We start from the raw sequence: 12,246 nt of genomic DNA, 5'->3' as shown, positions 1-12,246 counted from the left end.
GGTTACTGGCTACTGCCCACAGGACTGCTGGTTACTGGCTATTGCCCACAAGACTACTGGTTACTGGCTACTGCCCACAAGACTACTGGCTACTGCCAACACGACTACTGGTTACTGGCTACTGCCCACAAGACTACTGGTTACTGGCTACTGCCAACACGACTACTGGTTACTGGCTACTGCCCACAAGACTACTGGTTACTGGCTACTGCCCACAAGACTACTGGCTACTGCCCACAAGACTACTGGTTACTGCTCACAAGACTACTGGCTACTGCCCACAAGACTACTGGTTACTGCCCACAAGACTACTGGCTACTGCCCACAATACTACTGGTTACTGGCTACTGCCCACAAGACTACTGGTTACTGCCCACAAGACTACTGGTTACTGGCTACTGCCCACAAGACTACTGGTTATTGGCTACTGCCCACAAGACTACTGGCTACTGCCCACAAGACTACTGGTTACTGGCTACTGCCCACAAGACTACTGGCTACTGGCTACTGGCCACAAGACTACTGGTTACTAGCTACTGCCAACACGACTACTGGTTACTGGCTAATGACCAAAAGACTACTGGTTACTGGCTACTGCCAACAAGACTACTGGTTACTGGCTACTGCCCACAAGACTACTGGTTACTGGCTACTGCCAACACGACTACTGGTTACTGCCCACAAGACTACTGGTTACTGGCCACAAGACTACTGGCTACTGCCAACACGACTACTGGTTACTGCCCACAAGACTACTGGTTACTGGCCACAAGACTACTGGTTACTGGCTACTGCCCGCAAGACTACTGGCTACTGCCAACAAGACTACTGTTTACTGGCCACAAGACTACTGGCTACTGCCCACAAGACAACTGGGCACTGGCTACTGGCCACAAGACTACTGGCTACTGCCCAAAAGACTACTGGGTACTGGCTACTGCCCACAAGACTACTGGTTACTGGCTACTGCCCACAAGACTACTGGTTACTGGCTACTGCCCACTAGACTACTGGCTACTGCCAACAAGACTACTGGTTACTGGCTACTGCCAACATGACTACTGGTTACTGGCTACTGCCCACAAGACTACTGGTTACTGGCTACTGCCCAAAGACAACTGGTTACTGGCTACTGCCCACAAGACTACTGGTTACTGGCTACTGCCAACACGACTACTGGTTACTGGCTACTGCCCAAATGACTACTGGCTACTGCCAACAAGACTACTGGCTACTGCCCACAAGACTACTGGTTACTGGCTACTGCCAACACGACTACTGGTTACTGGCTACTGACCAAAAGACAACTGGTTACTGGCTACTGCCCACAAGACAACTGGTTACTGGCTACTGCCCACACGACTACTGGTTACTGGCTACTGACCAAAATACTACTGGTTATTGGCTACTGCCCACAAGACTACTGGTTACTGGCTACTGCCCCCAAGACTACTGGTTACTGGCTACTTCCCACAAGACTACTGGTTACTGGCTACTTCCCACAAGACTACTGGTTACTGGCTACTGCCCACAAGACTACTGGTTACTGGCTACTGCCAACATGACTACTGATTACTGGCTACTGCCCACAAGACTACTGGTTACTGGCTACTGCCCACAAGACTACTGGCTACTGCCCACAAGACTACTGGTTACTGGCTACTGCCCACAAGACTACTGGTTACTGCCCACAAGACAACTGGGCACCGGCTACTGCCCACAAGACTACTCGCTACTGGCTACTGCCCACAAGACTACCGGCTACTGGCCACAAGACTACTGGTTACTGCCCACAAGACTACTGGTTACTGGCTACTGCCCACTGGACTACTGGCTACTGCCTACTGCCCACAAGACTACTGGTTACTGCCCACAAGACTGCTGGTTACTGGCTATTGCCCACAAGACTACTGGTTACTGGCTACTGCCCACAAGACTACTGGCTACTGCCAACACGACTACTGGTTACTGGCTACTGCCCACAAGACTACTGGTTACTGGCTACTGCCAACACGACTACTGGTTACTGGCTACTGCCCACAAGACTACTGGTTACTGGCTACTGCCCACAAGACTACTGGCTACTGCCCACAAGACTACTGGTTACTGCTCACAAGACTACTGGCTACTGCCCACAAGACTACTGGTTACTGCCCACAAGACTACTGGCTACTGCCCACAATACTACTGGTTACTGGCTACTGCCCACAAGACTACTGGTTACTGCCCACAAGACTACTGGTTACTGGCTACTGCCCACAAGACTACTGGTTATTGGCTACTGCCCACAAGACTACTGGCTACTGCCCACAAGACTACTGGTTACTGGCTACTGCCCACAAGACTACTGGCTACTGGCTACTGGCCACAAGACTACTGGTTACTAGCTACTGCCAACACGACTACTGGTTACTGGCTAATGACCAAAAGACTACTGGTTACTGGCTACTGCCAACAAGACTACTGGTTACTGGCTACTGCCCACAAGACTACTGGTTACTGGCTACTGCCAACACGACTACTGGTTACTGCCCACAAGACTACTGGTTACTGGCCACAAGACTACTGGCTACTGCCAACACGACTACTGGTTACTGCCCACAAGACTACTGGTTACTGGCCACAAGACTACTGGTTACTGGCTACTGCCCGCAAGACTACTGGCTACTGCCAACAAGACTACTGTTTACTGGCCACAAGACTACTGGCTACTGCCCACAAGACAACTGGGCACTGGCTACTGGCCACAAGACTACTGGCTACTGCCCAAAAGACTACTGGGTACTGGCTACTGCCCACAAGACTACTGGTTACTGGCTACTGCCCACAAGACTACTGGTTACTGGCTACTGCCCACTAGACTACTGGCTACTGCCAACAAGACTACTGGTTACTGGCTACTGCCAACATGACTACTGGTTACTGGCTACTGCCCACAAGACTACTGGTTACTGGCTACTGCCCAAAGACAACTGGTTACTGGCTACTGCCCACAAGACTACTGGTTACTGGCTACTGCCAACACGACTACTGGTTACTGGCTACTGCCCAAATGACTACTGGCTACTGCCAACAAGACTACTGGCTACTGCCCACAAGACTACTGGTTACTGGCTACTGCCAACACGACTACTGGTTACTGGCTACTGACCAAAAGACAACTGGTTACTGGCTACTGCCCACAAGACAACTGGTTACTGGCTACTGCCCACACGACTACTGGTTACTGGCTACTGACCAAAATACTACTGGTTATTGGCTACTGCCCACAAGACTACTGGTTACTGGCTACTGCCCCCAAGACTACTGGTTACTGGCTACTTCCCACAAGACTACTGGTTACTGGCTACTTCCCACAAGACTACTGGTTACTGGCTACTGCCCACAAGACTACTGGTTACTGGCTACTGCCAACATGACTACTGATTACTGGCTACTGCCCACAAGACTACTGGTTACTGGCTACTGCCCACAAGACTACTGGCTACTGCCCACAAGACTACTGGTTACTGGCTACTGCCCACAAGACTACTGGTTACTGCCCACAAGACAACTGGGCACCGGCTACTGCCCACAAGACTACTCGCTACTGGCTACTGCCCACAAGACTACCGGCTACTGGCCACAAGACTACTGGTTACTGCCCACAAGACTACTGGTTACTGGCTACTGCCCACTGGACTACTGGCTACTGCCTACTGCCCACAAGACTACTGGTTACTGCCCACAAGACTACTGGTTACTGGCTACTGCCCACAAGACTACTGGTTACTGCCCACAAGACTACTGGTTACTGGCTACTGCCCACAAGACTACTGGTTACTGGCTACTGCCCAAAAGACTACTGGCTACTGCCCACAAGACTACTGGTTACTGCCCACAAGACTACTGGTTACTGGCTACTGCCCACAAGACTACTGGTTACTGCCCACAAGACTACTGGCTACTGCCCACAAGACAACTAGCTACTGGCTACTGCCCACAAGACTACTGGTTACTGGCTACTGCCCACAAGACTACTGGTTACTGGCTACTGCCCAAAGGACTACTGGCTACTGCCCACAAGACTACTGGTTACTGGCTACTGCCAACATGACTACCGGTTACTGGCTACTGCCAACATGACTACTGGTTACTGGCTACTGCCCACAAGACTACTGGTTACTGGCTACTGCCCACAAGACTACTGGTTACTGGCTACTGCCCACAAGACTACTGGTTACTGGCTACTGCCCACAAGACTACTGGTTACTGGCTACTGCCCACAAGACCACTGGTTACTGCCCACAAGACTACTGGTTACTGCCCACAAGACTACTGGCTACTGCCCACAAGACTACTGGTTACTGGCTACTGCCCACAAGACTACTGGCTACTGCCCACAAGACTACTGGTTACTGGCTACTGCCCACAAGACTACTGGTTACTGGCTACTGCCCACAAGACTACTGGTTACTGCCCACAAGACTACTGGTTACTGGCTACTGCCCACAAGACTACTGGTTACTGGCTACTGCCCACAAGACTACTGGCTACTGCCCACAAGACTACTGGCTACTGCCCACAAGACTACTGGTTACTGCCCACAAGACTACTGGTTACTGGCTACTGCCCACAAGACTACTGGTTACTGGCTACTGCCCACAGGACTGCTGGTTACTGGCTACTGCCCACAAGACTACTGGTTACTGGCTACTGCCCACAAGACTACTGGTTACTGGCTACTGCCAACACGACTACTGGTTACTGGCTACTGCCCACAAGACTACTGGTTACTGGCTACTGCCCACAAGACTACTGGTTACTGGCTACTGCCAACACGACTACTGGTTACTGGCTACTGCCCACAAGACTACTGGTTACTGGCTACTGCCCACAAGACTACTGGCTACTGCCCACAAGACTACTGGTTACTGCCCACAAGACTACTGGCTACTGCCCACAAGACTACTGGTTACTGCCCACAAGACTACTGGTTACTGGCTACTGCCCACAATACTACTGGTTACTGGCTACTGCCCACAAGACGACTGGTTACTGCCCACAAGACTACTGGTTACTGGCTACTGCCCACAAGACTACTGGTTACTGGCTACTGCCCACAAGACTACTGGCTACTGCCCACAAGACTACTGGTTACTGGCTACTGCCCACAAGACTACTGGCTACTGGCTACTGGCCACAAGACTACTGGTTACTAGCTACTGCCAACACGACTACTGGTTACTGGCTAATGACCAAAAGACTACTGGTTACTGGCTACTGCCAACAAGACTACTGGTTACTGGCTACTGCCCACAAGACTACTGGTTACTGGCTACTGCCAACACGACTACTGGTTACTGCCCACAAGACTACTGGTTACTGGCCACAAGACTACTGGCTACTGCCAACACGACTACTGGTTACTGCCCACAAGACTACTGGTTACTGGCCACAAGACTACTGGTTACTGGCTACTGCCCGCAAGACTACTGGCTACTGCCAACAAGACTACTGGCTACTGCCCACAAGACAACTGGGCACTGGCTACTGGCCACAAGACTACTGGCTACTGCCCAAAAGACTACTGGGTACTGGCTACTGCCCACAAGACTACTGGTTACTGGCTACTGCCCACAAGACTACTGGTTACTGGCTACTGCCCACTAGACTACTGGCTACTGCCAACAAGACTACTGGTTACTGGCTACTGCCAACATGACTACTGGTTACTGGCTACTGCCCACAAGACTACTGGTTACTGGCTACTGCCCAAAGACAACTGGTTACTGGCTACTGCCCACAAGACTACTGGTTACTGGCTACTGCCAACACGACTACTGGTTACTGGCTACTGCCCAAATGACTACTGGCTACTGCCAACAAGACTACTGGCTACTGCCCACAAGACTACTGGTTACTGGCTACTGCCAACACGACTACTGGTTACTGGCTACTGACCAAAAGACAACTGGTTACTGGCTACTGCCCACAAGACAACTGGTTACTGGCTACTGCCCACACGACTACTGGTTACTGGCTACTGACCAAAATACTACTGGTTATTGGCTACTGCCCACAAGACTACTGGTTACTGGCTACTGCCCCCAAGACTACTGGTTACTGGCTACTTCCCACAAGACTACTGGTTACTGGCTACTTCCCACAAGACTACTGGTTACTGGCTACTGCCCACAAGACTACTGGTTACTGGCTACTGCCAACACGACTACTGATTACTGGCTACTGCCCACAAGACTACTGGTTACTGGCTACTGCCCACAAGACTACTGGCTACTGCCCACAAGACTACTGGTTACTGGCTACTGCCCACAAGACTACTGGTTACTGCCCACAAGACAACTGGGCACCGGCTACTGCCCACAAGACTACTCGCTACTGGCTACTGCCCACAAGACTACCGGCTACTGGCCACAAGACTACTGGTTACTGCCCACAAGACTACTGGTTACTGGCTACTGCCCACTAGACTACTGGCTACTGCCTACTGCCCACAAGACTACTGGTTACTGCCCACAAGACTACTGGTTACTGGCTACTGCCCACAAGACTACTGGTTACTGCCCACAAGACTACTGGTTACTGGCTACTGCCCACAAGACTACTGGTTACTGGCTACTGCCCAAAAGACTACTGGCTACTGCCCACAAGACTACTGGTTACTGCCCACAAGACTACTGGTTACTGGCTACTGCCCACAAGACTACTGGTTACTGCCCACAAGACTACTGGCTACTGCCCACAAGACTACTCGTTACTGGCTACTGCCCACAAGACTACTAGCTACTGGCTACTGCCCACAAGACTACTGGTTACTGGCTACTGCCCACAAGACTACTGGTTACTGGCTACTGCCCAAAGGACTACTGGCTACTGCCCACAAGACTACTGGTTACTGGCTACTGCCAACATGACTACTGGTTACTGGCTACTGCCAACACGACTACTGGTTACTGGCTACTGCCCACAAGACTACTGGTTACTGGCTACTGCCCACAAGACTACTGGTTACTGGCTACTGCCCACAAGACTACTGGTTACTGGCTACTGCCCACAAGACTACTGGTTACTGGCTACTGCCCACAAGACCACTGGTTACTGCCCACAAGACTACTGGTTACTGCCCACAAGACTACTGGCTACTGCCCACAAGACTACTGGCTACTGCCCACAAGACTACTGGTTACTGGCTACTGCCCACAAGACTACTGGCTACTGCCCACAAGACTACTGGTTACTGCCCACAAGACTACTGGTTACTGCCCACAAGACTACTGGTTACTGGCTACTGCCCACAAGACTACTGGTTACTGGCTACTGCCCACAAGACTACTGGTTACTGCCTGCAAGACTACTGGTTACTGGCTACTGCCCACAAGACTACTGGTTACTGGCTACTGCCCACAAGACTACTGGCTACTGCCCACAAGACTACTGGCTACTGCCCACAAGACTACTGGTTACTGCCCACAAGACTACTGGTTACTGGCTACTGCCCACAAGACTACTGGTTACTGGCTACTGCCCACAGGACTGCTGGTTACTGGCTACTGCCCACAAGACTACTGGTTACTGGCTACTGCCCACAAGACTACTGGTTACTGGCTACTGCCCACAGGACTGCTGGTTACTGGCTACTGCCCACAAGACTACTGGTTACTGGCTACTGCCCACAAGACTACTGGTTACTGGCTACTGCCAACACGACTACTGGTTACTGGCTACTGCCCACAAGACTACTGGTTACTGGCTACTGCCCACAAGACTACTGGCTACTGCCCACAAGACTACTGGTTACTGCCCACAAGACTACTGGTTACTGCCCACAAGACTACTGGCTACTGCCCACAAGACTACTGGTTACTGGCTACTGCCCACAATACTACTGGTTACTGGCTACTGCCCACAAGACGACTGGTTACTGCCCACAAGACTACTGGTTACTGGCTACTGCCCACAAGACTACTGGTTACTGGCTACTGCCCACAAGACTACTGGCTACTGCCCACAAGACTACTGGTTACTGGCTACTGCCCACAAGACTACTGGCTACTGGCTACTGGCCACAAGAATACTGGTTACTAGCTACTGCCAACACGACTACTGGTTACTGGCTAATGACCAAAAGACTACTGGTTACTGGCTACTGCCAACAAGACTACTGGTTACTGGCTACTGCCCACAAGACTACTGGTTACTGGCTACTGCCAACACGACTACTGGTTACTGCCCACAAGACTACTGGTTACTGGCCACAAGACTACTGGCTACTGCCAACACGACTACTGGTTACTGCCCACAAGACTACTGGTTACTGGCCACAAGACTACTGGTTACTGGCTACTGCCCGCAAGACTACTGGCTACTGCCAACACGACTACTGTTTACTGGCCACAAGACTACTGGCTACTGCCCACAAGACAACTGGGCACTGGCTACTGGCCACAAGACTACTGGCTACTGCCCAAAAGACTACTGGGTACTGGCTACTGCCCACAAGACTACTGGTTACTGGCTACTGCCCACAAGACTACTGGTTACTGGATACTGCCCACTAGACTACTGGCTACTGCCAACAAGACTACTGGTTACTGGCTACTGCCAACATGACTACTGGTTACTGGCTACTGCCCACAAGACTACTGGTTACTGGCTACTGCCCAAAGACAACTGGTTACTGGCTACTGCCCACAAGACTACTGGTTACTGGCTACTGCCAACATGACTACTGGTTACTGGCTACTGCCCAAATGACTACTGGCTACTGCCAACAAGACTACTGGCTACTGCCCACAAGACTACTGGTTACTGGCTACTGCCAACACGACTACTGGTTACTGGCTACTGACCAAAAGACAACTAGTTACTGGCTACTGCCCACAAGACAACTGGTTACTGGCTACTGCCCACACGACTACTGGTTACTGGCTACTGACCAAAATACTACTGGTTATTGGCTACTGCCCACAAGACTACTGGTTACTGGCTACTGCCCCCAAGACTACTGGTTACTGGCTACTTCCCACAAGACTACTGGTTACTGGCTACTTCCCACAAGACTACTGGTTACTGGCTACTGCCCACAAGACTACTGGTTACTGGCTACTGCCAACACGACTACTGATTACTGGCTACTGCCCACAAGACTACTGGTTACTGGCTACTGCCCACAAGACTACTGGCTACTGCCCACAAGACTACTGGTTACTGGCTACTGCCCACAAGACTACTGGTTACTGCCCACAAGACAACTGGGCACCGGCTACTGCCCACAAGACTACTCGCTACTGGCTACTGCCCACAAGACTACCGGCTACTGGCTACTGCCCACTAGACTACTGGCTACTGCCTACTGCCCACAAGACTGCTGGTTACTGCCCACAAGACTACTGGTTACTGGCTACTGCCCACAAGACTACTGGTTACTGCCCACAAGACTACTGGTTACTGGCTACTGCCCACAAGACTACTGGTTACTGGCTACTGCCCAAAAGACTACTGGCTACTGCCCACAAGACTACTGGTTACTGCCCACAAGACTACTGGTTACTGGCTACTGCCCACAAGACTACTGGTTACTGCCCACAAGACTACTGGCTACTGCCCACAAGACTACTCGTTACTGGCTACTGCCCACAAGACTACTAGCTACTGGCTACTGCCCACAAGACTACTGGTTACTGGCTACTGCCCACAAGACTACTGGTTACTGGCTACTGCCCAAAGGACTACTGGCTACTGCCCACAAGACTACTGGTTACTGGCTACTGCCAACATGACTACTGGTTACTGGCTACTGCCAACACGACTACTGGTTACTGGCTACTGCCCACAAGACTACTGGTTACTGGCTACTGCCCACAAGACTACTGGTTACTGGCTACTGCCCACAAGACTACTGGTTACTGGCTACTGCCCACAAGACTACTGGTTACTGGCTACTGCCCACAAGACCACTGGTTACTGCCCACAAGACTACTGGTTACTGCCCACAAGACTACTGGCTACTGCCCACAAGACTACTGGTTACTGGCTACTGCCCACAAGACTACTGGCTACTGCCCACAAGACTACTGGTTACTGCCCACAAGACTACTGGTTACTGCCCACAAGACTACTGGTTACTGGCTACTGCCCACAAGACTACTGGTTACTGGCTACTGCCCACAAGACTACTGGTTACTGCCCACAAGACTACTGGTTACTGGCTACTGCCCACAAGACTACTGGTTACTGGCTACTGCCCACAAGACTACTGGCTACTGCCCACAAGACTACTGGCTACTGCCCACAAGACTACTGGTTACTGCCCACAAGACTACTGGTTACTGGCTACTGCCCACAAGACTACTGGTTACTGCCCACAAGACTACTGGTTACTGGCTACTGCCCACAAGACTACTGGTTACTGGCTACTGCCAACACGACTACTGGTTACTGGCTACTGCCCACAAGACTACTGGTTACTGGCTACTGCCCACAAGACTACTGGTTACTGGCCACAAGACTACTGGTTACTGGCTACTGCCCACAAGACTACTGGTTACTGGCTACTGCCCACAAGATGACTGGTTACTGGCTACTGCCCACAAGATTACTGGTTACTGGCTACTGCCCAAAGGACTACTGGTTACTGGCCAAATGGCTACTGTTGCCCAATGTTGCCATTAGCTGTCTGTCTTTCTGTCTGTCTGTCTGTCTGTCTGTCTGTCTGTCTGTGTCAGATTAGCATGTTTTATTAAATCAACAGCACTTTTCTTGTAAAACGTTTGTCAAAAGACATCTAGTTAGCGCCAGATTTGTAAATGAATGTGTCTTAATTGTATTGAAAACCATTCTCTCTATCTCTCTCTCTATCTCTCTCTCTGCTAGGTTGAAGAGGAGGAGGATGAAATGGGGTATGCTGAAGGGACTGCAGAGAGTGAGTACATGAGCCTGCATTGATTTCCGATCAAGTCTTGTGTTGGGATAAAAGGCTAGAGTTTTAACTCACTGATTCACTCTCATGTCTGTGTCCCAAATGGCCCCATATTCCCTATATAGTGCACTACTTTAGACCAGAACCCTATTCCCTATATAGTGCACTACTTTAGACCAGAACCCTATTCCCTAAATAGTGCACTACTTTAGACCAGGGCCCTATTCCCTATATAGTGCACTACTTTTGACCAGAGCCCTATCCCCTATATAGTGCACTACTTCAGACCAGGGCCCTATTTCCTATATAGTGCACTACTTTAGACCAAAGCCCTATTCCCTATATAGTGCACTAATATTGACCAGAGCCCTATTCCCTATATAGTGCACTACTTTAGACCAGAGCCCTCTTCCCTAGAGTTTGAGTCTGAGTTTTGGGGCCTCAGCCAGATAGAGAACCTTTCCAACCTCATTGAGGGGCCAACCAAGCCGCTTAGCATTGCTGACAGCCTGGCTAGACTGCAGAGTCAAACCCAGGAAGTCGTTGCCTAGGTGATATTCCCCCACTCCATAGTTGTAGATCAGTTCAGCAACAAAGTCATCATCATCCTCTGGCCCCAAGCCGACCATTGTCTTGTTCCATTTCCATCGTAAGGGCCCTTAACAAGCTGCCTTACATCCTTCTTCAAACTCTTTGTGACGCAAAATCTTCATGTCGATCACATCTCGGTAAAAGGTGGCCATTTTGTTTCGGTCACCCACTTTGAAAAACGAAATTGCAAGGCTCTACCTCAAAGCCAATATAATCCAAGTGAGTTAGCTATGTACTGTACGATTATATATCAGCCAGTTTTATATTATATTTTATATTTATATTATATTTATATTAGCCCAGTTTGACTACGTTGATGAAGGATCCTTGCAGGTGATTGCCACATAGAAAAGAGAAAGGAAACACAGAAGAAACCCAGGGAGAAACCAGACAGATAGGAGGGGTAAAAACACCCTATGAGGCATGATCATCATCATAATCATCGTTTTAATTGTCTCTGAACCTGACCACGTTTCCCACTACCTCTTGTTGCCGTGACAGCAGTAACACATTTCCTCAAGCGGAAACGCTTCTTCACACTCAACTGATCTAACCCCACCGTCTTCCGTAACGCCAGCGCTGACCTCACAAACTTATCAACGTCAAAAGTCTGATCCAGGAACCCATTTACCTCCTCTAGATTGTAAATTGAGTCGTCGCCAGCTGCTGTCATATCAACAGACTTGTCCATATCCTTCTCCTGATCCTCATCAACTGAGGCCACAGACCCCTGA

At 50.5% G+C, this 12,246-nt stretch overlaps 1 protein-coding gene across 1 annotated transcript in view; it reads left to right on the top strand.

The window, feature by feature from the left end:
• LOC115127675 (adenylate kinase isoenzyme 5-like) overlaps positions 1 to 10,947 on the top strand; it is a 201,024-nt gene extending 190,077 nt beyond the window's left edge. The window contains exon 9 of the mRNA XM_065006109.1: positions 10,876 to 10,947. Coding sequence (XP_064862181.1) covers positions 10,876 to 10,947 — 72 coding nt within the window. The remainder of the gene's footprint in view (positions 1 to 10,875) is intronic.
• The last annotated feature ends 1,299 nt before the right edge of the window (positions 10,948 to 12,246 follow it).

Source organism: Oncorhynchus nerka, linkage group LG20 (genome assembly GCF_034236695.1).
Source record: "Oncorhynchus nerka isolate Pitt River linkage group LG20, Oner_Uvic_2.0, whole genome shotgun sequence".
NCBI classification, from domain to species: domain Eukaryota; kingdom Metazoa; phylum Chordata; class Actinopteri; order Salmoniformes; family Salmonidae; genus Oncorhynchus; species Oncorhynchus nerka.
The sequence above is the reverse complement of the archived record's forward strand: the minus strand, read 5'-3'. Positions and strand labels throughout refer to the sequence as shown.